The sequence below is a fragment of the Crinia signifera genome, chromosome 5 (genome assembly GCF_055691185.1).
Source record: "Crinia signifera chromosome 5, ASM5569118v1, whole genome shotgun sequence".
Taxonomy (NCBI): Eukaryota; Metazoa; Chordata; class Amphibia; order Anura; family Myobatrachidae; genus Crinia; species Crinia signifera.
Genome location: NC_139221.1, coordinates 60,965,821 through 60,992,674, shown reverse-complemented (window position 1 = coordinate 60,992,674; position 26,854 = coordinate 60,965,821). Strand labels below are relative to the sequence as shown.

The window sequence follows — 26,854 nt, the reverse complement described above, 5'->3', positions numbered from 1 at the left end:
GCACTTGCCACTTTTTTTCCATTTGTGTGCAACCCATTTCTAAATGTAATCAGAAGTCTCATACTGGAGATTATTTTATTTGTTTTGATGTGTGTGTTTTGTGTGATATATTAAAATGGTATACACTATGTCAAATTTATATGCTCTTTTTTCATGTACAAATGAATGTGAGCCCAAGGATACATGGTTTATATATACCGGTCTTGTTGAAAGGAACAAATCACACAAGGGAAGTATCATAATTTATTTATCCAGTGCTGGTGGTGGTTGATCCCATCTTCTGTGTATTTGGTCTTTATTTGTTGGGGTGTCAGAGAAACACCCTAGGGTGATATTCATCCTAGCAGCTGGTGGGCACTTTGATCTACGCTTTCCCCTTTTTGTTGCTCTCAGTAACATGCACGGGGATGTACATGAACACATTCCCTCACATGCAGCCAAAGGGGAGATAAATCTGGCCTAATTACCTAATTACCTATCCCACACAGCTTGTACACTGTTTAAACTTAACCTCCTTTCTGGTCCCAGTCCTGCCCTGCCCAAAGCCCTGCCCAAAGCACCAACCAAACACATCCTGTAACAGTACAGTTAGAAGCTGATTGGTTGGAACATGGGGGATTATTCTAGTTCACTATTTCTGACAAAATCCTTCTTAGATGGACAAAACCATGTGCACTGCAGGTGGGGCAGATGTTACTTGTGCAGAGAGAATTAGATTTGAGTGGGGTTTTACTTCAAAGTGAGATCTATAGTGCAGTGTAAAAATAATGCAGCCAGTATTTAACCTGCACAGAAACAAAATAACTCACCCAAATCTAATTCTCTCTGCACATTTTACATCTGTCCCCCTGCAGTGCACATGGTTTTGTCCATCTAAGAAGGATTTTTTCAGAAAGAGTGAACTAGAATAACCCCCTTTATGTCTCTCCAAACTTATTTTTCTAAACCGATGATAAATGTAATTCCATTTAATAACATCTTCATAAGGAAAATGTGAAAGTTTGTTCATCTTTGTTGAGTTCCATACTATTGGTTCTACATATACATCAATAGATTATGCTGTCATGTATGTATATTAATAACATGCTTGTTATGTTTAAACATAGTTTCTCCTTAATTTATTGTTTTTCCCCGGAGAAAATAAAGGGAATCGCATAAATCTTACAAACGAACCGCGTATAGTAAATTGAATAAAGCTCTGGAGTCTTTTACACTAAAATTCCTTCTTGGAATTTTCTGTCTAACAATTTGCCTCTTCTCCATTTTTGACCTGGTCTTGCAGCCTACAAATTGGTACTGTACATCACTTATTATTTTTAAATCTATCATTGTTTATAAAGGGTTCGGCCCAAGCATTTTCCTCATACAGTATGTGAGTTTAGCTGCAATCTGTTTAGTATCCTCCTGATGTATTATTCTGTCACTTTGGCCCTTATTCTAGTGGAATCGGACGGATGCGTATTTCGGACAGGAACCGAGTGTCCTTAGTCCCGCTTACCATATGGATCGCTCACACCGTCCGAATGCGGTAAGACACCGACCGAATGGACCGCGAGTGGATGTTTTATGTGAACACCTCCTCCATCTGTGGGAACCTCCCCCGTCCTCCGATGGTCGCTGACCATCGAATGATGGACCGAGTGGTCAGGCAGCACCGAGTGCTCCAGACCACTCGGACATTTTTCCGAATGAAAGCAGGGATATGGGCGGGCAGCTGACATCTGGCTATGTCAGATGTCCGCCCCCCACACATGCGTCACGGCCGCATTACCATACGTACGCCCAGCATTTTCATGGGAATGCCCTTGAAAAGCAGGGCGTACGCATATGGTAATGAGGCCAAACAGCCCTTCACGCCCCTCTCCACTCCCTGCTCGGATGGTTCCGTATGACCATTTTCTGCACGGAACTCATGCCGTGTTCGTACGTGTGAGGCATTCGCACATGCGCAGATACGCCTCTGCACATGCGCAAACACCAACCATCAGCCATCCGTCCGTATTCAGAGCCATCGACTAAATCAGAATAAGGGCCCTTGTGTTCTTCCCTTCTGTAAGACTGTAGATGAGAGATGACAACACAAAGCTTATAATACCTGTACATTCCTCTGTAAAGGCCATTCTTGCTGGAAATCATTGCACTGGCTGTATACATAAAGGCCAAGGTTTCCAGCAAGTGTATTCACAAGAACAAAGAACAGAAGACTGGCTTCTATTCTTCTGCATAGAGGAACGACAATTCAGGCTTCCACAACAATAGGGGTAAAGTGCGGGCAACTCCCAAAAACCTTATCACTTACTATTTACTCTGGCCTGTCTGTCACATACATTCTGCTTTTGTGTGCCTAAGGGAAGTTATGTATTAGATCTTCCCCTGAACACCAGTTAAATAGAGCAAGGTTCATTTGAAGCAACAACTGGATGGCAAGAATACATTACTTCCTGTAAATATTTGTATAGCTTTATATAGTGTCAATAAATATATGTAATATATTACATGGAAGTTCTTGTTATATGACCACACCTAGCTGGGCTTTATCTGACATGGGTGCACCATTTTGCTATTTGACCACACTAAGCTGTGATTTCTCTGACTTGGGCACACCTGATATATTGCATTCAGCCATCAATGTATCTACTGATGTTTATAGAAATTCAAATCGTGTTGGATATGATTTAAATAAATGTTCTTAACCTAATTCATTCATTCATAAAAAATTAGGTACAGCCCGGGATGCAACAGCTTCACTGTGCCCAGGTAATGGGAGGGTGTATGGCTAATGGGGGGAGTTGTGACAATACAGGGCATGCATGTGTGGCAGCCATTCTTCCCTACCCCTGACCTCTCTCCTCTGCAACAAGGGGCATTGGGCAGGGTGTCTCTGGTGGAGCGCTAGCTCCAGGAGCCGAGGAGGGGGGGGGGGGGGGGGCCGCTGCTGGCCGCCTCTGCAATGACCAGTGCCCAGATTAAAAATCATCCGATGTTGATTCTGTTATGTTGTGTTTTGGACATACTCGCTAGGCTGTAAATTGTTATGTAACCATACACATCCATTCATAAAGTGGTTAAATTAAGTCGCAAGTTGGGATTTCACTCTATCGGCAAGGTGGCACAACAATAGGTCAACATGGAAAAGCTCAACATGAAAATGGTCAATATTAGTTTTTCATGGCTTTTTGTGTCGACCTTTTGACCAGGTTGACCTAAGGTATGTTAACCCTTTTCATGTGTTAAACTATGGCCTGTCCACCAATAGTGGTTGACCGATTGACTGTCAACCATATCACTGTCAGCCTGCTGACCGCATCCCCTGCTATGTACACATTGCTAGCAGTTACTCCTCTCCCCCTCTCCCTCCCTCTGGTCCTCCCTCCAACTCTCTCTAGCTGTCATTATCTCCATCTCTCCACCTCTCTCTGTCTCTCTCTCTCCCTTTACCACCTCCCTCCCTATGTCTCTCCCTCCCCTGATCTACTTCCTTCTCTCTCTCTCTCTCTCTCTCTCTCTCTCTCTCTCTCTCTCCCTCTCTCCTTCACCTCCCTCCCCCATCTCCCTTCCTCTCTCCCTATCTCTCTCCCTTCCCCATCTCATTCCCTCTCTCCCCCACCTCTGTCCCCAATCTCCCTCCCTATCTCTCTCCCTCCCCCATCTCCTTCCCTCTCTCTCCCCCACCTCCCTTCCCCATCTCCCTCCCTCTTCATCTCTCTCCCTCCCTTCCCATCTCCTTTCCTCTCTCTCTTCCCCACCTCTGTCCCTATATATCTTCCCCCCCCCAACTCTCTCCCTCTCTCTCTCTCTCCCCATCTCCCTCCCCCTCTCTATCTCTTCCACATCTCCTTACCCCTCTCTCTCTCCCTCCCTCTCCCTCCCACATCTCTCTCCCTCTCCCTCCCCCAATCTCTCTCCATATATGGAACTAGACATACCCTTTTGGTAGAGCATGACACGCCCCCTCAATGGAGAGGTGTCATGCAAAAATCTACTACCAACTATAATCTCCCTGAAACTAGTTTTCAAAAGTAGGCAAGTATGGTCTATGGTGTATGACTTGTCATTTAATTTTTTTAATACATATAACTTTCTTATACCAGTACCATAGCTACAGTACACCACAACAGAAACTAAATGTATTTGAGATTCAGAATAAGCAGATTTGATGAGGGAGACATCTTGTGGAGAATTATATTATAGCATAGCTGATAAATATACTTTCCTTTTGTGAAAAGTAGAGTACATAACTACTGAAAGTGTGTCTAGCTATCTATCTAGCTGCTATGGTGCTATTAGGGGTTCTCAAACTATTTTGCTCTGGGACCCCATCAGACAATAAAAATTATTACAGGAAAATTATTACAGGACCCCAGCAAGTTACCGCAGAAGGTTATCACATCACATGTGTAGTTAGCAGACAGCACATACATGGCAGCATTGTGGAGGCACAAACTGATGGGAGGAGTCTAAAATAACAGACAATTCAACAGATTTTTCAGCCTCCTTGACTCAATCACTGAGATTAAAAAGTCATCAGCCTGATGGTCAGCAACATGGAGTCGTGACCCCATGCTGAGAAAGTCGGGACCCACTTTGGGGTCAGGATCCACAGTTTGAGAACCGCTGGGCTAGATAGATATATAGCTAGACACACAAAAAGAACATTAGAATAATGTTTTTTTTTTTTTTTTTTTACTGCAGGGGTGCTATATAAGTGTGCCCTATCAGTCCAGGGGTGCTGCCCTTTAAATTTAATTAAAAGATCATTTGTTTTTACTGCAGGGGTGCTGCCGTATAATCAGGGCCGGCAACAGAAATCTTGGGGCTCTGTACAATGTTATTTCTGGGGCCCCCCTCCTAATCCCAAATCCACACAACGCTCTTCTGCATGAGCCTTATTTAACCTTTCGCTGCTCCAGATCCTGTTTTCAGGTGCGGACTTCTCTCGTTGTCAGTCCTGCGGGCTTAGCTCCTGGCTGCTGCTTCCTGCTGGCTCGGCTGCTGCTGGCCTGTCATTTTCACAAAAGAATGCTGAGCACTATGAGCAGGCAGGGCAGGTCATATGCAAAGTGCGGAACAGGCGCATGCGCAGTAAAAGTACAGGAGCCAGAGACTAAGGCCACAGCACCAGCGGCGGGTACGGCTGTGCGCCTGCGGCCCCAGGCCATGCGCACACATAGAATAGATGGCTCTGTGCGCCGAGTGGCAGGGCACACACACAGTAGACGGCAATGGTACACAGTGAGTCAGTCAGACTTAGCCAAAAACAGATGGTGCACAGTAGATGGCCGGACCCCTAGGGTCACTGACAGGCCAGCTAGTACAGGCAGTGGCCGTACCGGGGCATGGAAACTTTGGGGCCCTTCAGATCTCTGGGACCCATCACACTTGTACCCCTTGACCCCCCCTGTCGCCTGCCCTGCATATAATTCTAGGCTTTCTGCTAAGTGTGCCATATCATTCCAAGAGTTCTCACATGTGTGCTGGATAATTCCAGGGGTGTTGCTAAGTGTGTAGGATAATTCCAGGAAAAGCTGCCATGTGTCTTCTCTGACATTTATTTCAGTATCAACACGGAACAACTTGACTGCTCATTATTTTGATTATGCAGTATTGATGTTGGTTTTACGTTGATGTTTTTCTCTCAATGCCCTTCAGGACACTGTTAGCCAGTATGAATCCTCTCACATATTATGTACCCATATCTTCTTAATACACTCTCTTGAGGAGGCATGTGTGTGTGGGTGGGGGGCGTCATACACACACACACACACAGACAAACATGCACACACACTCTGATACACACGTAGACACACTTACCCAACTTTTCATTAGCCAATGTTGCAGAAGACTTCTCTGTTTTTGAAACACACAAAGCACCATGAATGATCTTTTATATACCGTGAATAGAAGAAATGCCAGGTAGGCAGCTTCTGTCTGCTGGTTGGATTATTATTAGCTTCACTTGTTGAAAGACTGAGCCTGAGGTAAGAGGATGGCATTCACTATGAAATCGCAAAAATACATTTAGCAATGACAAGAGATCTGGAGAGAATAGATACATTTGGGTAGACTCGAGCAAGCTGATTCGTTTTCCAAGATAAGGCGTTTAGATAGAAAAGGGCATAGAGCCTAGAACTGAGATGTGAAGTACTCCAATTTATAGAGCAAGCAGAGAGGAGGGGAATCCATAGGGGTCAATCCTATTAACCCTGAAGGGTGCGAGTTGCCGTTCGGGTGCCGTTTTAATGCTGAAAACGGCACCCGAATTAACCCTAACTCGAACCCTTCACAGGGCCAAATTCGCTGAAAATTGCTCGCACCCCTATAGAGGTGCAAGCACTTTTCAGCGAATTCGGCTTGCCATAAAGTGCGCCTGGTGTCGTGATGATTCGCAACTCGCGAATAGTATTGACCACATAAAATGCAGACTGAAAAATCTTTGGTAATTAGAATAAAACCAGCATACTGTACTGTAGGAGAGTATCTTGAATAACGCTGTTTTTATGTAAGAAATTCACTAGAGAGGTCCAGGAGATTTCCTGACCACCTTAGTATAGTCTCTGGCACCGGACTGTAACTAGAGTATTACAGCGCATGGCACCGCACAGAACCGGCAGCCACAGCTATTTCTATTTGCTGTCATACTCAGAGTAGCAAAGGAGCTCATTCTGATGGCAGAATGGGCATAACTGTGAATACCATCATATGGGTAATAACATGCACCGGAAGTGTTTATGGTTTGTCCTTTCTTAGTTCAGAAATCTGTATTATTCATCTTGCCCTGGACGAAGCCCAAAACTTGGTACTCTGACTGGTGGCAGTCAGGGGCGAATTTAGGGGTCAGGCCTCTCAGCTGCGCGCCTCTCAGCTCAGCTGCTGGATACACAGCAGCCAATAGACTGTGTGTGTGTGTAGAGTAGCCCATGGGCGGGAGCCGGCAGCAGTGAGCCTGAGCCATTTCCGGAAGTGCAGGGGGACCGTCGGACCCAGCCACTAAGCGGTGATGTAATGTGCATGGCAGAATGGGTGGGCAGTGGCGGGTGACGAGCGGCGCTGCCGCCGACATATGATAATTCATGTCTGCGGCGGCGGCGCTCGTCACTCGCCGCTGCCCACCCGCTGTGCCATTTAACAGAATGTCAGCCTGCCTGCCGCCCTTAATTGGTGCCGCCCTGAGGCCGGTGCCTCACGGGCCTAGGCACAAATCCGGCCCTGGTGGCAGTAACCGCATTGATTTACCACATGCGCTGAGGTAATCAGTAAGGTGTTACAGGCAGCGATTCTCAGATTGGTGTATTCCAGCACCTGAAATGTTGACACCCAGTACCTTCTAACTGCTCCCACACTCCTGTCTGTTGTCTTCCTTCCCCTTCCCCTCAACTGTGCTTACTGCTGGGACCTCCCTTTGCCTGGGCAAAACTGATAATGTTCTGCAGTTTATAATAAGAAAAAGAGAAAAAAGGATTCCTACAAGGGGCACTCAAAGCTGGCTCATTTTGCCGTCTCGGCATTTCTTTAACGTAACTGCTTTCAATATAGTGTCCCAAGAAAAGATTGTAAAATGTATCTTTTTTTAATGATCAAATTAAAAGGATGCTGCAAAATATGGTTAAAATTATACTGAAAAAAGTGCAATAAAGTGTATTAAGTCTTTTTGTGGTAAAACTTCTGCGCCTTTAGTGTTGAAATGAACAATCAAAGTGGTGTTACGGCAATCCTTAAAGTGCTTTCTATGTGCGTACCAGAATGTTTCAGGCAATGTCACACGTAGAGGTGTCTTTCTCTCCAAGGTACTCCTTCTTCCTTCTATTTTCAGACTCCGCCGATTGCGTGGGGCATTCGATTGCGTGTGAAATTTCCAGAAGGAGATTATTAGGGGTTTACAAAATATTTGTAGATATATGTGCAATAAAGGTGATTCCTTATAATAAAGTGCTTGTGCATGTGCAACAAAATATTAAGGGTGAACAAACGCCACCTTGTGGCTATTATTTAATTAGCACTCGTGTGGTCACCCTGTGATAAAATACTTTTTGTAAAAACAGGTACTGAACTCACACTATGAATATCTTTATCCAGATGTATTTCCCATCAGGAGTAGTACAGGACCCTTAAAACCAAAAAAAGCTCCCACCAAGGGAAAGGCTCATAGCGTAATATTGTTTCATAAAATACATTTATTTAAAACAAACACGTATATAGGGAACAAAACAGTAAAAATTGGACCCGTACATTTGACTTAAAAAGACATGCTTATCTGATATAAGTCAGCGGGAATGGAGAGGTGTATAGCCTGACCGGTTTCGTCCCTTCCTTATGTTCTGGGACTTCCTCAGGGGTTTAGAGAAATAAAATAAAGTGTATTAAGGTGTAATAAAAGGTAAAATAAAGCTGTCCGTTTGTGTGTGGTATTTAATGTAATTCAATGACTATATTCTCCAAAATGTGGCTGTATAGAGTCACTTCACTTGAGATAATTTCATTTGTTGATACCCAAAATGTACAATCTGTCACTTCACCAATTCTATGTACAACATTTGTCAGAGAGAATTCTCTTTACAACAATGTTGCACTGATGTTATGTTGTAAATGTATGTTATTCCTCTGCACCTATGTAACTTTTATGTGGTACTTAATTGCCTGGAGCTTTCAGCAGAAATGTGGTTTAATCCAGGTATTTCATATATCCATATGGGTGAAGTGATCAGTGTGAGAGGTTTTATAGTTTGTGCAGATTCTCAGGAGAATATTTTGCTGAAGATTTATTTCCCATATATATTATAGACTTTCCAAGTTAATACGTGATCTTCTGCTGCAGAACACTCAATATTGATCAATTAGGGGAACATTATCAATTGTAATTTGTGATACTCGTGACACATAAAGTGTTATTAGGATTTATAAATCCTTCATTATCGGCCCCAACTGGTTATACTTTCTATAAGTGTTTCCCACACGGATTATTTTCCTTGTCAAACCTTCTGCTGTTTTCTGGGGTAAGGAGGCCAAATGCAGCCTCTTCCTGCAAGCATAGGTAAGATCCTGGGGAGGGGTAGCTGTTAGGGTGGGTGGGATTAGTATATCTTTATATGATTATTATAGCAACTGTACTGCGGTTATTAGAGGGAGTTTTGCACAGCAGGGCTGCCATCGGGGAAGGGGGGTGTCTGCAGGCCCAGCCACTTATTCTGTCCACCACCCACCCCCCCAACTACCTTCGCTGAGATGCCCCTGCTGAAGTCCGCTGCTTCTGAAATGCAGGCTTCTCCTCCCCCTCCAGACGCTGTTGGCCATTTAAAATAAGGCACTGTTTGGTGAGCCAATCAGAGCTTGAATGGCTGCCAGGCCATGAGCCCCAATTGGCTTACAAGTCAGCAGAAGGTGGGTGGCCCTGCAGAACCTGGCAGCAGTAGAGCCGGGCGGTAAATGAGGGGGGGGGGGGGGGGGGACTAGAAATAAGTCCTGGGCCCCACAACTTCTAGTGGTAGCCCTGTTGCACAGTATGGATCCTTGCCTTGTGGGGGCTACGGGTGGTATATCTTGTTGACTTTCAGAATGTCGACATCATAATGTTGACATTCAGGATGTTGACATGTCGACATTCACAATGACAATACTGACTCAATGTCAACTTTGCCAGAATGTCAACATTGTGAAAGTTGTCAGCCATCATGTCAATAATAGTTGGGAAATATAGCCCCATCCTCAACCTGGTTATGGTATAAAAGGTTGAGAGTGTCTAGGTCAAAAGTCAATAAGCTGACACCAAGTGGTTCACATGCAAAAGGTCAACATAAACAAAAGATTGACACAAGAAAAAGGTTGACATGAAAATGGTCAACAAATTAAAAGGTCGCCATGGGTTTTTCAATTTTTATAGTGTTAATTTGTTAAACTCATCACATGGGCCCCAAATTAGTGTACAGCGTCCCCACATATGTCTCACTATGCTCTCTGTGCATTTGGCAGGGTTCCTCGCTCCACTACTGCTGTGCCATTGTGCTGTTCACATTCCCTGTCTATGTGGATGATAAAGGTTTTTTTTTAAAGAAAGACCAACATGGCGACCTTTTCCTGTGTCGACTATTGACATGTCTTCATTTTGCTTGTGTTGACATCTTTTCTATGTCAACTTTGTCGATGTTGGAGGAGCTGTGCGCATAATTTTAAGTAGTGTGTAAAATATAAATACAGTAGATAGATCAGAGGCATAACTCTGGGAGGCAATGGGGTCCTCTGCTGTCGGGCTCCTGCTCCCAAGGGGGCACCTCTACTCTCCTCAATATTGCTTCTGTGGATGAGTCCCCGTCCTAGTAGGACAATGGACGTCACTTCTTTCTTTATTCTAAACATAGTGTCACACCCTGTGTTAAAACCCATGTACTGTTCCACTAGAAGCAGATACATTACACACATACACACAGGCAGTGCTATTTTTCGGCAGGAACTCAGTTCCTGCACCTCTAATATCACATCATCAGGAACTGGGTTCCTGAACCTGTTCTGGGCCAAAATGTACTTTTAATTAGATAAGTTTTATATTAAAGTCCCCTATGAGTGCCTTCATTTCTCTCTTTCTCTCCCTCGCTCTCTCTATTTTTTTTAATCTCCTCGACCCACCCGAGTCCCGGAGTTCCTGGACCTATTTCTCTAGAAAAATAGTACTGCACACAGGCATATATAAATTTATATAAGGTTTTGTGGGCACTTCCTCATCTTTGCGGCCACCGCTTACGCTACGGTACTTATTTAACACCACCACCCTGGGTCCACGCCACCACTCTGGATTCACGCTACCCTCCTGTGTCCATGCCACCAACTATTAACTTTAGTAAAGTTGTGGCAAGCAAAGCTGAGCGGAGAAAGCCACTGAGCCCTAAACGTGGCGAGTGAAGCGAGCCTGCGAGGGGACAATGGTGCTGCTTACGTAGCGGTTAAGTAGCGGCTAACGTAACTGGCATAGATGAAGAAGTACCATTTTGTGTGTGTCTGTTTGTAGGTAAGGGGCACCAATATTTATCTTGCCTCCTGGCAACTGGGACAGACTTATGCCACTGAGATAGATGATAGTAGATAGACGAACAGAGAGATACAATTGATAGAGGAAGAAGATAGATAACACATTGATAGATAAAGCAGATATATATACAATTGATATATACAGTAGATACTATATATGTACAGTATGCAGTGGATGGATCACACATGGTGGTAAGGTAATGTAACACACACATATATACATGAGAGTGATGCTAGAGAGCAGCAGTGCAGGATAACATCCTCAGCACCGTGCTCGCTGTACAGAGACGTGCTGCTGCTCTCCCACAATGCCCTGCTGCCGCCAGCCGCCCGCAGCCCAGCGTCTCCCCACTGCACCCGGGCAGCAGCAGAGATGAGCGAGCACACCGAGCTCAGGCCGGCCGCGGGGGACAAGCTCATCCTTTACCACTGGACCCACTCCTTCACCTCCCAGAGGGTGAGTGCGGCCCGGCGGCATCAGCACCTGGACAGCTCCGTGCGCCCGGCCTCTGTGCTAGGTGTGGCCCTTGCTGCAAGCTTTCCTTGTAAGGGACCGTACTGCGTCACTGCAATGCCGGGTGTAGGGGCACACAGCAATAGCATAGTGTTGTGGTGGGCTGCCCCCAGGCAATCTAATGTATGCAGGATCCAATGGTTATTCCACCAGCCCTAATCTATCTATCTATCTATCTATCTATCTATCTATCTATCTATCTATCTATCTATCTATCTATCTATCTATCTATCTATCCATCTGTCTAAATCAGCTAGCATCACACTGGGCCTCATGCTGTCTGCATCCATTTGAGGTAGTGTTGTAGATATAACCTATAATAATGCATAGGTTTACAGAGCAATATGGTACCGTATATTGAGTCAGTGCACCTAGTTTTGTTGAGCAACACAAGATACTGTAAAAGGTATAGGTATTGGGGTGTAGAGGGTACATTTTTTACAGTTTTCATTACTGTGCCATATAGATGCTGCGATAGGCCCTCAGTGTGACTCCTGTTCTGAGCTGGCAGACACATATTTTACCAGGGATTAAGTAATATCCGGAATCAGACCAGACATCAAACTCTGCATTCTGGAGCTGGTAGTGTCCAGTGCAGAGAGTGTCCTGTCTGAGGGATGCCTGTGATAACTTTCCCTAGGGATATGGGGAAGTGGAGATTAAATCCCTCCTGTATGGTTCAGACCGTTCCGGTTTTTACGTTATCCCCAGACCCTACAGGCAGGCTTATCTCTCCCTCCTCCTCTCCCTGGTGACAGCCCCACTGGATGGGACACCCCTGTACAGACACCCCCCAGACCGGACACTACAAGCTCCAAAATAACAGAGATTAATGAATGGAGCCAGTCCAGTGCGGCATTTGGGGGTTACGTCCGGTTCCGGTTTTTACCCATACCCCACATACCAGTTTCAAAAGTTTTAAGTTGCACTCTAAGTAAAATATATCATTAAATACAAAAAGTGCTGTATTTAAAAAGAAATATAAATAGCGTCCCACACTCATAGTTAAGGGGGTAATTCAGACTTGCTCGCTAGACTGCGTATATACCGGACGCACACTGCCCCCGCCGACCGGATCTCAGCGACACGATACGAGTGATAGTGTACGCTTACACAACCGCTCGCACGCGGCCGCACGGCGTGAACATCATTTGATGGTTGCTCACAGTTGAATGATTTTTCCTCCCTTCGCAGATAAAAGAAGGTCTATACTTACTGTTATCCTGCACATGATGGGGGCAGGTGCTGAGGTCATGTGATGTCAGCCGCGCAAACCAAGCAGGCACGGGCACAGCTGTGTTCACAGGTGTCCGCCCAGCGTTTCCCCCTGCCTGCCCATAATTTAGCAAATGCCCTGGCGAGTGTAAAACTCACTGAAGGTGTTTGTTCCGGGGGTTTGCAAATGCGCACGAACGGCTACGCATGTGCAGACCCCCACCATCGTCGACGTGGATGAATTGGCCCCATAGTTAGTCTATACACAGTGCTTACCTGGCCAGTATTGCACAAGAAATATAAAAGTTTGTTTAATAAAGGTAGTGGTGACACTGGGTGAGGAACAGGTGGGGTACAGTATTATTGCAGTGTAATATATGAGGACGTGTCCTCATACACTGAGCATTTGGAATAAGCAGCAAATGCTCAGTGTATTTTCCTTTACATTTTTCATCTTAGTCTCATACCTCCCAACTGTTGCGATTTTCATGGATCAGTCCCGTTTTTGTGGGACTGTCCCATGGCCAGCAGTGTCCCATGGTGGGGGTGGGGGTTGCAGTTCGGAGTTCCCCTCCCCATCCCTGCTCTGCTTAGCAGTGCAGCAGTAAATATTCACAGAGGCAGGATGACAGGGAGCATGGCCCATGCCCCAAACAGTGACAAAAAGGGGTGTGACCTCGCAATCGTGGTATTGCCACAAAGCCAGGGGCGTAACTGGATATCTGTAGGCCCCATTGCAAAGCTTTCAAGGGCCCCCCATTTACCAACTAATGGTGATAAATGTATGTGAAACATATTATTTAGACAGTAAAGATGGGCCCCCTTCAGCTCTGGGCCCCATAGCAGCTGCACCCCTTGCACCTATGGTAGTTACGTCCCTGCACAAAGCCATGCCCACTTCACAGAGGCCACTCCCATTTCTGCGGGAATGTGGCAGGGCCGCGTCCAGTAATCCTACATGGGAACCTATAAATGTTGGGAAGTATGAGCCCAAGGTGTACAAGTGACACGAGGCTGCAACATCAGTTTCACAGGCATTTCTTTAAGAAACTTACAGAGTTGCAGACTCAGTCGCACACACGTGCAAATGACACAATCCCCAGTGTATGCTAGCAATGCAGTTTTGCCACTTCCAGCGAATGGTTGACAGTGACTAAGCCAACACCTTGAAATGGTCGACATACCTAAGGTCAACATTGACAAAATGTTCAAAGTGTTGACCTAGTCACTGTGGACCATTAGTGGTCGACCTAGAGACTGTTGAACTAGACATTGTCTACACAGTGACCACAGACCGTTAGGTAGATTGTGATGTATATGTAACGCCCCGTACACACTAAATGATCTGCGGCATAGGTGGACGATATAGTGCGTACATACTGAACAATATCATTACCGATATTATTCAGTGACGTCACCGGGACTTAACATGCAGGTCATAGCCAAAATTGAACCTGCATGTTCAGATGGCGGGGGCTCATTATCAATGCGTGGACCACCCACCATTAATGATACTGAGCATACAGACTACGCGTGTGTTTAAAAAATATCTGAGAAGTAATTGTGACATTTAACCCTTTGAGTGCCAACATTGCTCTGAGCGATCCTCAAAATATCCAGTAAAAATGTCAGCGCCGCTCACAGCGACTGTTCTTTTAGTATAAATAAATACAAATACAGCCAAATCTATCAATTGAAGTTTAGTTAAACATTGCACCCAAAAAAGGAACAGTCGCTGTGAGCGGCGCCGGCATTTTTAGCAGATATTTTGAGGATCTCTCACAGCAACGTTGTTAAAGGGTTAATACCAGTGTCTGTGATATACCTAAAGTCCCTTCTTTTTGTTCTCATTGCTAGGTACGGCTGGTCATAGCAGAGAAGTCTCTGAAGTGTGAAGAGCATGATGTGAGTCTCCCTCTGAGCGAGCACAATGAGCCCTGGTTTATGCGGCTTAACCCCTCGGGAGAAGTTCCAGTTCTTGTTCATGGAGAGAATATTATCTGTGAGGCCACACAGATTATAGATCATCTGGAGCAGACATTTACAGCTGGTAATACCATTGTTTTATTTGCCTAATATATCAGGGTTGCCGACCCTCCCGGAATTACTGGGAGGATCCCGAAAATCGGGTCCTCCTCCCGGCCCCCCCGGAAAGGTGGGCAGCCCTCCCGGATTCCGGGGGACCCCCACGCCACCCCCGATTGCGGGGTCTTCCCCCATACCTTTGGATTGAATTGCATCAATTCCCGGGTCTCAGAGGAGGGGGCGGAGCTAAAATCGCACCATTTTAGCCCCGCCCCCTCCACGGACATCTGTGAATTGGGGTTTTATCATCATGGGGGCGGGGCTTAATGATGTAAAGCTAAAGCCCCGCCCCCCGACCTGCAGCTGGAAGTCTCCTCTCCGGGCTTCTCCCTGAGAGGAAACAGAAAAGGTCGGCAACCCTGTAATATATGCCATCATGTAGAATCTTGTGGAGTTTAGAACCTAAAACCAATTACCATAGACAGGTAAAAGTATCTGGTAGAGCACTGCTCTAATGGTGTTATGACTGAGGTAAAATATACATACATCTAATGTATGATCATTTGCTATTGTATCTGGTTGTTTTATACTTATTGACATGTGGACCTGTTCTCTGCAGAGAAAACGCCACGACTGGTGCCTGAAGAAGGGAGCGTCTACTTTATCAGAGTGCAACACTACCGAGAACTGCTGGACTCATTGCCCATGGATGCTTATACTCATGGCTGCATCTTACACCCAGAGCTAACGGTAGACTCCATGATACCAGCCTACGCAACATCAAGAATCCGCAGTATGTACATAATTCAGACCTTCAATATTTATAAGATGAAAGTCATTGGTTTTCTGCCTATAACGTTGCTAGTTTTTGAGTTAGGTTAAGGTGTGTACATATTAGACACGATTGTAACTAGATGAATGATAATGACAAGTCAGAATGACATTTTTGTGCTTATCGTCCACACACAATGGGGTGATTCGTGTTAGTTTGCAAAAGCAAACTTCTTATTTAATGGGCAAAAGCATGTGCACTGCATGTGAGGCAGATGTAACATGTGCAGAGAGAGTTTGGGTGGGGTGTTTTCAAGCTGAAATCTAAATTGCAGTGTAAGAATAAAACAGACAGTATTTACCCTGCACAGAAACAAAATAACTCACCCAAATCTAACTCTCTCTGCACACGTCACATCTTCCCCTACTGCATTACAGGAGTTTTCTTTCGCAAACCAACCTGAATCACCCCTATATTGTTAACAGTGCCACTCCCATACCTCCCAACATGACCCTCTCCAGGAGGGACACAATGCTCTATCCCTGGACTTTTCTTTTAATTTATGATTACCATCACCTGGGGGGAAACAGCTTTGTTATCAATTAACCTGTTCAAATCAGGTAATGGCAATCAGATATAAGAGGAAAGTCCTGGAAAAGAGCATTGTGTCCCTCCTGGTGAGGGTCATGTTGGGAGGTATGCGCTCCCACGGGTTATAAGAGGCGCCATCTGTATGCAGCCCAATCTGAGGATGTTGTTAATGACAGCTATACTGGATGTGGATACTGACGATATAGTTTGTAAAAAGGATCAGTGTGTACGCACTATATAGTTTGTCCAGTAGTTTAAGGGAAATCATTGACGGCATTAGAGAGTATTCAATGTGTATGCCGATATATCTAACAGTCCGATATATCGGCACACATCTATTCAATGCGGCCGTTTCTGACCTCATTTAAGGTCAACCAATTACATTTTTTTTTAAAGTAGAATCTGCATTGTCAATAAGCAGCCGCTGGGTTTTCACATTTTTTAACAATCTGTATCCGTTTTTTGACAATCCGCGGCCGCTCCAACTGTTGGTACAGTACAGACAGTCAGAAGATTAAATGCTGGGATACTGTTCTAAAATAAACTTGATGCTTTATGGCATGGGTCTTCAAACTGTGGCCCTCCAGATGTTGTGAAACTACATGTTCCAACATGCATTGCCACATTTTTTCCTATAAGAGCATGCCAAAACTGCCAGGACATGCTGGGACATGTGGTTCCACAACATCTGGAGGGCCACAGTTTGAAGACCCATGCTTTCTGATGATCCCTTTGGAATACTGTTAGGTAGGCCCTTACATTTTCTCAAGTGCCTGGAACCATGTGAATACCCCTTGCCTGGTGCCCTTACCATTATGTGAATGTCCCTTACCTGGTGCCGTCACCATCAGGGATACGGGCATTAGGTCTACACCAACTAGGTCGACAAGCATTGGGTCGACACCACTAGGTCGACAGGCAGCAAGGTCGACGTGGGTTAAGGTCGACATGGGTCAATGTCGACATGTGTCTAGGTCAGCATGTGTCTAGGTCGACAGGTCATTAGGTCGACACAAGCATTAGGTCGACATGGGCTAGGTCGACAGTCAAAAGGTTGACGTGGGGTTTTCACTGTTTTTAGAGCCGACATGTGCCGACAGGTGGTATTTCACGCCCTACCATCTACTAGGGCGTGGTGGGAGAACAAAATAGTGTGCCGAGCGTAGTGAAGCACCATGCCTTAAGCATCGCGTGCGATGCGGTGCACTTCAAACTGTGTCCATGTTGACTGTGTTGACATTCGGGTAAAAAAATAGTGAAAAACCCCATGTCGACCTTTTGACTGTCAACCATGCCCATGTCGACCTAATGCTTGTGTCGACCTAGACACATGTCGACAATGCCCCATGTCGACATAGACCCGTGTCGACCTTGCTGCTTGTTGACCTAGTGCTGTTGACCCAATGCTTGTCGACCTAGTTGGTGTAGACCTAACAACCCACACCCCACCATCATGTGTGTGTCCCTTGCCTGGTGCCCTTATCATTATGTGAATGTCCCTTGCCTGGTGCCCTTAGCATCATGTGTGTGTCCCTTGCCTGGTGCCCTCACCATCATGTGTGTCCCCTGTCTGGTGCCCTTATCATCATGGGAAGCCAGGAGCCTCTCAGTACCACAAGGCAGCCTTTGAGGTTCTCCTGAGCTGTAAATAGAAGGTTCCTTCCGATACTTGGGGTGAAATGTAATAGGATGAGAGAATCAGAAAGTGAGAGATTTGGTGAGAAATCTCCAGTTTTTTTAAAGTGGCAATCATTTACACTGCAAAACCAGTGTGGTTTTGCAGTGTAAATGATTTCCGCTTTAAAAAAACTGGAGATTTCTCACCAAATCTCTCAATACGGCCAAATCTCTTTTCAATACGACCGCTTAGTAAATCAGGAACCCCCATTCTTTTGAATGGTGATTTCTGTCGTATTGTATCGATGGTGTATTCTTTCGTATACGAATGTCCCATCAATACCAATACGAAAATTCTTTTTTTGACATAGTAAATGCCAAAAATACTTAAACGCCCGAAAAAATTGTATTTTCGTATAAAAATAAAAAAAAATGTTCACGAATTTATCTTAGTAAATTTCCCCCTCAGTATGAAATGAGGAATATAACTGTTTTGGCTACTTATTGAGCAGTTGGGCAAATGCAGCAATAGGTATACAATATTGTGTCTGCAAGCTGTAAGAGCGGGTGGGGTGGGGGGGTTCAATGCTTTCCCTAAGCTTTATCCCAGTCTTTGTTATGTAGACAGACGGTGGCACACATATGAGCAGATAACAGCCCAATGATTAGATGTACATTCTCACTTCGGGGGATAATTTTTTTTTGAACAGACCAGAATTCAGGGTACTTATGTAGTATCTGGGCTGCCGATTTTTTGATTGTATGCCTTAAGTTAAGGCATACAATCAGATGCGATGCGATGCGATATCGCATCGCATCGCATCGCATCCGATATCGGATGCGATGACCCGATTTTTCCATAGGAATCAATGTTAAAATGATTCCTATGGAAAAATGGGTCCTTTTCATACCCCTACTATCCAAGTGGGCATGGAGTTGGATATAAACCTGTGGCGAGCGTAGCGAGCCACCGAGCCCGAAGCGTGGCGAGCGAAGCGAGCCCCGCGAGGGGACGGTATTCGTCCCCTCGCGGGGCTCGCTTCGCTCGCCACGCTTCGGGCTCGGTGGCTCGCTACGCTCGCCACAGGTTTATATCCAACTCCATGCCCACTTGGATAGTAGGGGTATGAAAAGGACCCATTTTTCCCATTGAATTCCATGTTAAAATGGACTCAGTCCATTTTAACATTGATTCCTATGGAAAAATCGGGTCATCGCATCGCATCGCATCGAATCGCATGGTCGCATGCGATGCGATGCGATCTCCCGATCCGACCCGATTTAGAAATCGGCAGCCCAGATACTACATAAGTACCGAATTCAGTTTTACATTAATCATTGGTCATTTATTTCTATACTGAATGTATTTGTCTCTCCTGCCCTCCAGCTCAGATAGGCAGTACAGAATCTGAGCTTAAAAAACTTGCTGAAGAAAATCCAGATCTTGAGGATGCTTACATTGCAAAACAAAAACGCCTAAAGGTAAGGTAATCACATTTTATGTACATTGGAGATGAAAATTGAATTGTAAAATCCTGACATACTATAACAGGAAATGTAAGTGCCACACTTTCCCAGGACTAGAAAACATCGGATACATTCCCACTGTACTGTCACAGGACCTTTAAACTTGCCACAAAACCATACTTGCCTACTTTTGAAAACTAGTTTCAGGGAGATTATAGTTGATAGTAGAATATTGCACAGGGCCCCATTGAGGGGGCGTGTCATGCTCCACTTAAAGGGCATGCCTAGTTCCATATATGGAGAGATTGTGAAAAGAGATTGTGAACGTGGCACCTAGAAGCGTGGGTGTGTACTTCTACATCAGAGAGGAATCTTTTAAAATGACTTAGATCTAAATGTAGAGGATCCACCGAGCAGTTAGTAAGAGATACTATACAGTACTTGCTAAAGTGCTGGGAAATGGTGCTGATGAGTCAATGTAAATGTATCTATATATTTTTTACCCAAAAATGTAACACTGTAATGTGGGCTAGGTGAAATGAGGGAGATTGCTAGACTAATGAGGCAACTATGCACAAAACTCTGACTGTACTGGCATAGGAGCTGTAATCTGGACAACATACTCTCACTGTACCGGCATAGTCACTGTAATCTGGCCAATATACACTCACTGTACTGGCATAGGAGCTGTAATCTGGCCAATATACACTCACTGTACTGGCATAGGAGCTGTCATCTGGTCAATATACACTCACTGTACTGGCATAGGAACTGTAATCTGGCCAATATACACTCACTGTACTGGCATAGGAGCTGTAATCTGGCCAATATACACTCACTGTACTGGCATAGGAACTGTAATCTGGCCAATATACACTCACTGTACTGGCATAGGAGCTGTCATCTGGCCAATATTCACTCACTGTACTGGCATAGGAGCTGTAATCTGGCCAATATTCACTCACTGTACTGGCATAGGAACTGTAATCTGGCCAATATACACTCACTGTACTGGCATAGGAGCTGTAATCTGGCCAATATACACTCACTGTACTGGCATAGGAGCTGTAATCTGGCCAATATACAATCACTGTACTGGTACAGAACCTGCCATCTGCCCACTATACACTCACTGTACTGGCATAGTCACTGTAATCTGGCCAATATACACTCACTGTACTGGCATAGGAACTGTCATCTGGCCAATATTCACTCACTGTACTGGTACAGAACCTCACAGGTGGCCACTATACACTCACTGTACTGGCATAGGGCCTGTAATCTGCCCACTATACACTCACTGTACTGGCATAGGCACTGTAATCTGGCCAATATACACTCACTGTACTGGTACAGAACCTGTCATCTTGCCACTTTACACTCACTGTATTGGCACAGGACCTGTCATCTGACCACGTGTGGCACAAAAATACTGACAGTGATATCACATAGGGTATGAATATTGTCTTGTAAATGTAAAATCATGATTTCTTAGCATTCCTTTTCTGATCATTTTCAGCTATGTTGATAGTGTGCTGGTAACTTGTGTCTTTATAGACTAAACTGATGGAGCATGATAACATAAAGTACTTGAAGAAAATACTTGATGAGTTGGAAAAAGTCCTGGATCAAGTTGAAACTGAATTACAGAGACGAAGTGAAGAAACACCAGGTCTTTAATTTAATTCTTAATGTGTTATATATAAAAGTGTAATAAATAAACTAAGAAAACATAGAGAACAGACCTGGCCAAACAGTGGCTCTCCTGCCATTGTGCCCTGCCACAGTTTTGCTATTGGGGAATGCTAAAACTGGGGCAGGGCATGCTGGGATGTGTAGCTGGAGAGTCTATTTGTCCAGATCTGATCTGGAATAGCATCTGATAGTCGCTCATGGAGAACTGCTGTGAACTGAAGATGGAACCAGCCATGGAAAGGACATATTTGATATGGTTTTGCCCATTAGAAAAAGGTCACCATGTCACATGCACTATGCAGTTTAGCTAGGCAATGACAATGTAGAATCTGGTTACAAGTAGTGATGGCCATCGTTGCCTTTGCCATCGATGATGGCCATCGATGGCAAAAGTGCAACTGGCCATTAAAAGTGTAAAACATGCAATGGATGACCATTGATAGTTTTACTTATTGATGATCATCCATTATGTTTGATTGATTGGCCTGTGGGCCAATCAAAACATGGGCGGGGCTTCATGGGTGTCGGGGGCGGAGCTATGCTGTGTCCCGGAACGTAAAAAAAAAAAAAAAAGCAAAACATCGGTTTTGCTGTGCCATCGATGGAGGAAAACCATCTGGTTCTTCCCCATCGATGGCAAAAGTATTCAACATCGGCCATAAATCATTGCTGATTTCGAATCATCGATGGTCGATGGCCATTCCTAGTTACAAGTTCTCTTTAAGTTATTAAAAGTCATCTGCAGAAAAAAAACAGGCTCTCAATTAACTTTATTTTTTCTGTTGTACACAGAGGAAGGTGCCGGCGGTGAGTCCTGGCTGTGTGGACAGTTCTTCAGCCTGGCAGACGTGTCATTAGCCGTCACTCTCCACCGATTGAAGTTTCTCGGATTTGCCAGGAGAAACTGGGGGAATGGAAAGCGTCCTAATTTGGAGGCGTATTACGAACGCATCCTACAAAGAAAGACTTTTAATCAAGTTCTTGGAAACGTCAACAATATTTTAATTTCTGCAGTATTGCCGACTGCGTTCCGCGTGGCCCGAAAACGAGCCCCTTCTATTCTCGGTACAAGCCTGATGATAGGACTGTTGGCGGGGACAGGATACATTTGTTTCATGTGCGTTAGAAAAAGACTGTTTAACGTCTTCTTGTCCTTTAAGTCAAAATACTTTTTTTAGTTCACTGTAAAAATAAATTGTGGTTAGTATGATAATTGTTAGATAGTATATTGTAAAAACAGATTCATATAAGAGGATATTAAGGCAAAAAACCTAGCTGGCAGAACCGTAATCATTCCTGACATACACGTCCCTCAAACATCCTGTGATGTCTGCACATTCCACCACAATAAAGGGATTACTGATCTGTTGCGGCTTTTTCTTCTATGGTGTCATCACTTTAATGTTGCAGTCACTTAAGCAACCCCCCTGCCCTCCATTGTTCTGCATGTCACTGGTAATGGGTAGGCATGTATCTCAGACATGTCCCTTTGTGTAGAGTGAGAGATATTGATTTGGACAATCAGCGCTATGCACAGAGACAACTAGATAAGGCATGACATCATTTGATTCAATGATTCTAAATAAAGGGGCAATTCTAACACAGTAAGAGATTGGACTTTGAGATCTTTCTACTTTTTGATTTTGCTGCCCTCAAGTCTAGGCGCTTATCTAATACGTATGGAAAACTTCTCTGACACATCCTAGCCACTCCTTACAAAATATCCCATTTGTTATTGTTAGCTTTTTGGCTAACCATATACAGTATATTAAATATCTATCTATCTATCTATCTATCTATCTATCTATCTATCTATCTATCTATCTATCTAGATATATATAGCGCTTAAAGCTGGCGCTGCTCCAAGTGCTGCCTCCTCCATAGTGTGAACGGGAATCGGGTCGCTCGACCCGTTTAACCCGTTCACACCGCAACACGGTAACGAACCTCTGGGCGACTTGCCAGAGCCCGGACGCAGGATCTGCCTTAGGTAAGGGAGGAAGAGGAGGGGAGTGAGGTCAGGGAGATTGCAGGCCTCTTCTCCTGCCTTTGTGCCCCCAGGAGCGGTACTTTATCTCTGGGCACAGGCTATGGTGGGCACTGGGCACAGGCCTACATCTGGCAGCATGTGTCCTGCTTTTTGGTGTCACAGGCAGCCCAGCCTATTTTCTGCTAGGAGAGTACACATCCCTGCAGGGCCACAGGCTGTTCCAATGGGGGAGATTGAATTTCCCAAGTCCTGCAGTGCACCCCTGGGCCACCCACCTGTCCCACTGCATACACTGCACAATCCGTGCACTGCAGAAATCATGGTGCTGGAGCAGCAGGTGCAGGCAGCTCAGGACCCTGCGCATTCCGTGCCTGCTGTTCCGTGAGACAGAGGAGACACAGCAGTGTGGGGGCCACTGGACGGCCGCCCTTATTGCCCCTCTTTTAATCCGACCCTGCACACAAACCAGTGAAAAGTACACATTACGAAGGCACCATCATCATTTCTATAAAAATTCATTATAGCAGAATTAGTTTAAGAAACCATTCTACACTTCACCACCAGATGTCAGTAGTGCACCACAACTGCTATCTACAGTATCTGACGGTAGTAGCTGTGTATATACAAAAGCTTCTCCATTTTTAGATTTTTTTCTATTTTATTCATATAAATTATAACTATCTCCACATAAGAAGTCAACAGCTATGAGGCAAATACTATAGAAAGTTGATATGCCCCATGGGATGGAATAGAATTCATGTTAAATTGGTCTTGGACCAAGACTCTTGGCAAATGTATGATTTGATTAGGGCTGAGCAAACTTTGCTCCAAAGGACACACTGACATTCTCCTACTTCCCAGGGAGAAGTCTGAGCATGAAAAGAAAAAGGTTATTTATGAGAAATTAGCAGCCAATGTATTTGGAAGTACACTTAATCGGCTATAGCGGCAGGTTAAGGTCTTTCAGTTACCTCCTCCACCCTGGCATGCTGATGTATAATATTTTTTTGGGAGAGTATAATCAAATATTCATTGTCATATAATAGACTGCATTGTCAGAGATATCTATCATAAGGGGTGTACACATGGGCTGATACAGCGGCCGGCGATATTGGAGTGCCAGCATCGGCCAGGAAGGAGCGGCTGCACTTTTGTGCTGCTGCATTGAGCAGCTTGACACTGCTTTCAGTCTAGCAGATCAAAGCAGAAATAGACTTACCCGCACAGTCTATTTCTTCTTTCAATCCCAAAGCCGCGGGACCGGATATGTATCGAATGCTGCTAATACTGTGTGATTCAGGGTCACTTACGATACAATTTGGACTTAGTCCAAATCAAATGGAAAGTGACACTGAATCGCACCGTGTGTGCGGGGCATTACATACTGGAAGTACAGTCGCATAAACTTGCTTCTACTATTTTTAATAAAGGTCTGTTTGTACGGGATCAGTATGAAATCCTGGCGGTCGAAATACCGACGCCGGAATCCTGACCGCCGCAATGCCGACAGGGGAGCGTGGATTGCCCCCGTCTTGTGGGCTCGCTGAGCTTGCCAGGCAGCGGGCACGGTGCCTCACTACGTTCAGCACACTATTTTATTCTTCCTCTGTGGGTGTCGTGGACACCCATAGAGGGACAAAGTGCCGGCATGGTGACCGCCGGGATTTTGACCGCATCCCGTTTGTACCCTGTAGATATGGCCAGCGTCCTTTTTACATAGGTGTCTATAACTTACACTTGAGATAAGCAACCAAAATTTGGGAATAGCTAAAATCCGGAATGGTCCAGACCCCGGTACACAGGACCGGCTCCATGGAGCTTTTAGTGCGCCCCCTTCTGTTGGCTGTCACCACGGAGATGGGGAGGGAGATATTACAGACTCCCTTTATGGTCTGAGGATATAGTAAAAACTGTAACAGTCTGTAATCTATCCCTTCCTGGTGACAGCTATCACAGGCACCCCCGGACTGGACACCTGCCAGATGGGGACGTGCACTACAAGCTCCAGAATGGCAGAGTGTGATGAATGTTCGGTGTTCAGGGCCTGTTCCAGTTCTGTTTTTTTTACCTAGTCCCTGACCTCAATGCCCACAGATGCTGTGACACCTGCATTGCATCAACCCATGTGAGTGACACTCATATATTTACCAGCAAATAATACTGCAACTTATTTCTTGAGTTATCATCAAGTGAACAACAGGAGACAACACAGTCCGTAGACTGAAGTCAGTCCGCACACTGTAACTGATCTACTGGATCTCAGCTAGTCCTGGGCAGACTACCCATCTCCAGACACATTGACTGTGACTATTTACTAAATGCTATTGGACTTGCATCTGAATCGTTATCCTGGATGGTCCACCTAAAGCACATCACGGTGCGAGTCTAGGATTGTGTCTACTGTAGGTGTGTGGAAAGTGGAAAATATATATTGACAGTGTTATGTGTGGCCTCAATCATGTGAGTGAGGGACATTAGAAGCATGTTAATACATTAAGTTTGTATATACAGTAGCACTTTGGTACGGTACATTACTTGCTGTATATCTGGAAATGCACTTCTCAGACAGTACTGTATGAAAGCAGAAAGTCTCTGTGAAAGCGGGAATGCAGGGTGGGTGCCGGATGACCTCCCGACAGTCATTATACCAACGTCGGAATCCCAACTATTAAAACCGACAGTTGGGATCCCAGTCCATGACCCCCATAGAGGGAGAATAGAATAGGTGTCTGGCTGTACTTACCACGAGCCTTATTGCGCTCGCCCAGCTGTTCTGGGAGTCGGAATTCCAACGTCAGGCTAATGACTATTGGAATCTTGGCTGTCGGCGCAATATACCCCACCCCCAGAACCATCTGCGCTGTTGCAAAATTGGATTCCTTTGGCATAAAATGAAAGGACTGTGTGTCCTTCTGTGCAGTGATTCGGTTGAGGCAGCCATCTTGGTAAAGGTGGTTGCATGACTTCACGGTAAATACCTATATGATCTAGAATGAATCAGCACAGACCTAGATGGGGTATGCGGTCACTAGACAGACAATATCTAGGTCGACAGTCACTAGGTCCACCACTAATGGTCAACAGTTACCAGGTCGACACCTTGAAATGGTCAATATACTCAAGGTTGACATTGACAAATGGTTGACCCAAGCTTATGGTCGACCTGAATAAGGTCGACATGCGTTTTTCACATTTGTTTTTTCATTCTTTACTGTCCAAGTGGGCATAGAGTGGGAATATAAAAGTGTGCCAAGTGCAGCGAGGCACTGTGCCCGAAGCATGGCAAATGCATTGAGCCATGCGAGGAAAGCAGTAAACTTATACAGTGTCCATAACTTATGTCGACCTTTTGTCAATGTCGACTTTGGACATGTCGACCATTTCAAGGTGTCGACCTAGCCACTGTCGACCATTAGTTGCCGATCTAGTGACTGTCAATCTAGACATTGTCTACCATTTATACCGTAACCATCTCACATTATTATGCACAGTACACTAGTGCCATGACAGGACCCTGTGGGCCCTGTGCCGCTTCAGACCTGATGTCATGATGTCTGACGAAGGAACTTGGGGCCTTATTTTGGTTCATTCTTTCTGACAAAATCCTTCTTAGATGGACAAAACCATGTGCACTGCAGGTGGGGCAGATGTAACACGTGCAGAGAGAATTAGATTTGGGTGGGGTTTTACTTCAAAGTGAGATCTATATTGCAGTGTAGAAATAAAGCAGTCAGTATTTTCCCTGCACAGAAACAAAATTACTCACCCAAATCTAATTCTCTCTGCACATGTTACATCTGCCCCCCTGCAGTGCACATGGTTTTGTCCATCTAAGAAGGATTTTGTCAGAAAGAATGAACCAAAATAAGGCCCATGGTTCTGAAACACGTTAAGCGTGGTATCTTCTGCTATTTGGACATTTATCCCGTGGAGGCCCAGCTGATTGGCTATAGTT

The 26,854-nt window shown here is 45.0% G+C and overlaps 1 protein-coding gene across 1 annotated transcript; it reads left to right on the top strand.

The window, feature by feature from the left end:
- Positions 1-11,253: 11,253 nt before the first annotated feature.
- Positions 11,254-22,274, top strand: GDAP1 (ganglioside induced differentiation associated protein 1). The gene is made up of 6 exons (XM_083187309.1): positions 11,254-11,470; positions 14,600-14,792; positions 15,387-15,560; positions 19,135-19,229; positions 20,772-20,886; positions 21,702-22,274. The coding sequence occupies exons 1-6, from the start codon at positions 11,387-11,389 to the stop codon at positions 22,085-22,087; spliced, it is 1,047 nt and encodes a 348-aa protein (XP_083043435.1). The 5' UTR covers positions 11,254-11,386; the 3' UTR covers positions 22,088-22,274.
- The last annotated feature ends 4,580 nt before the right edge of the window (positions 22,275-26,854 follow it).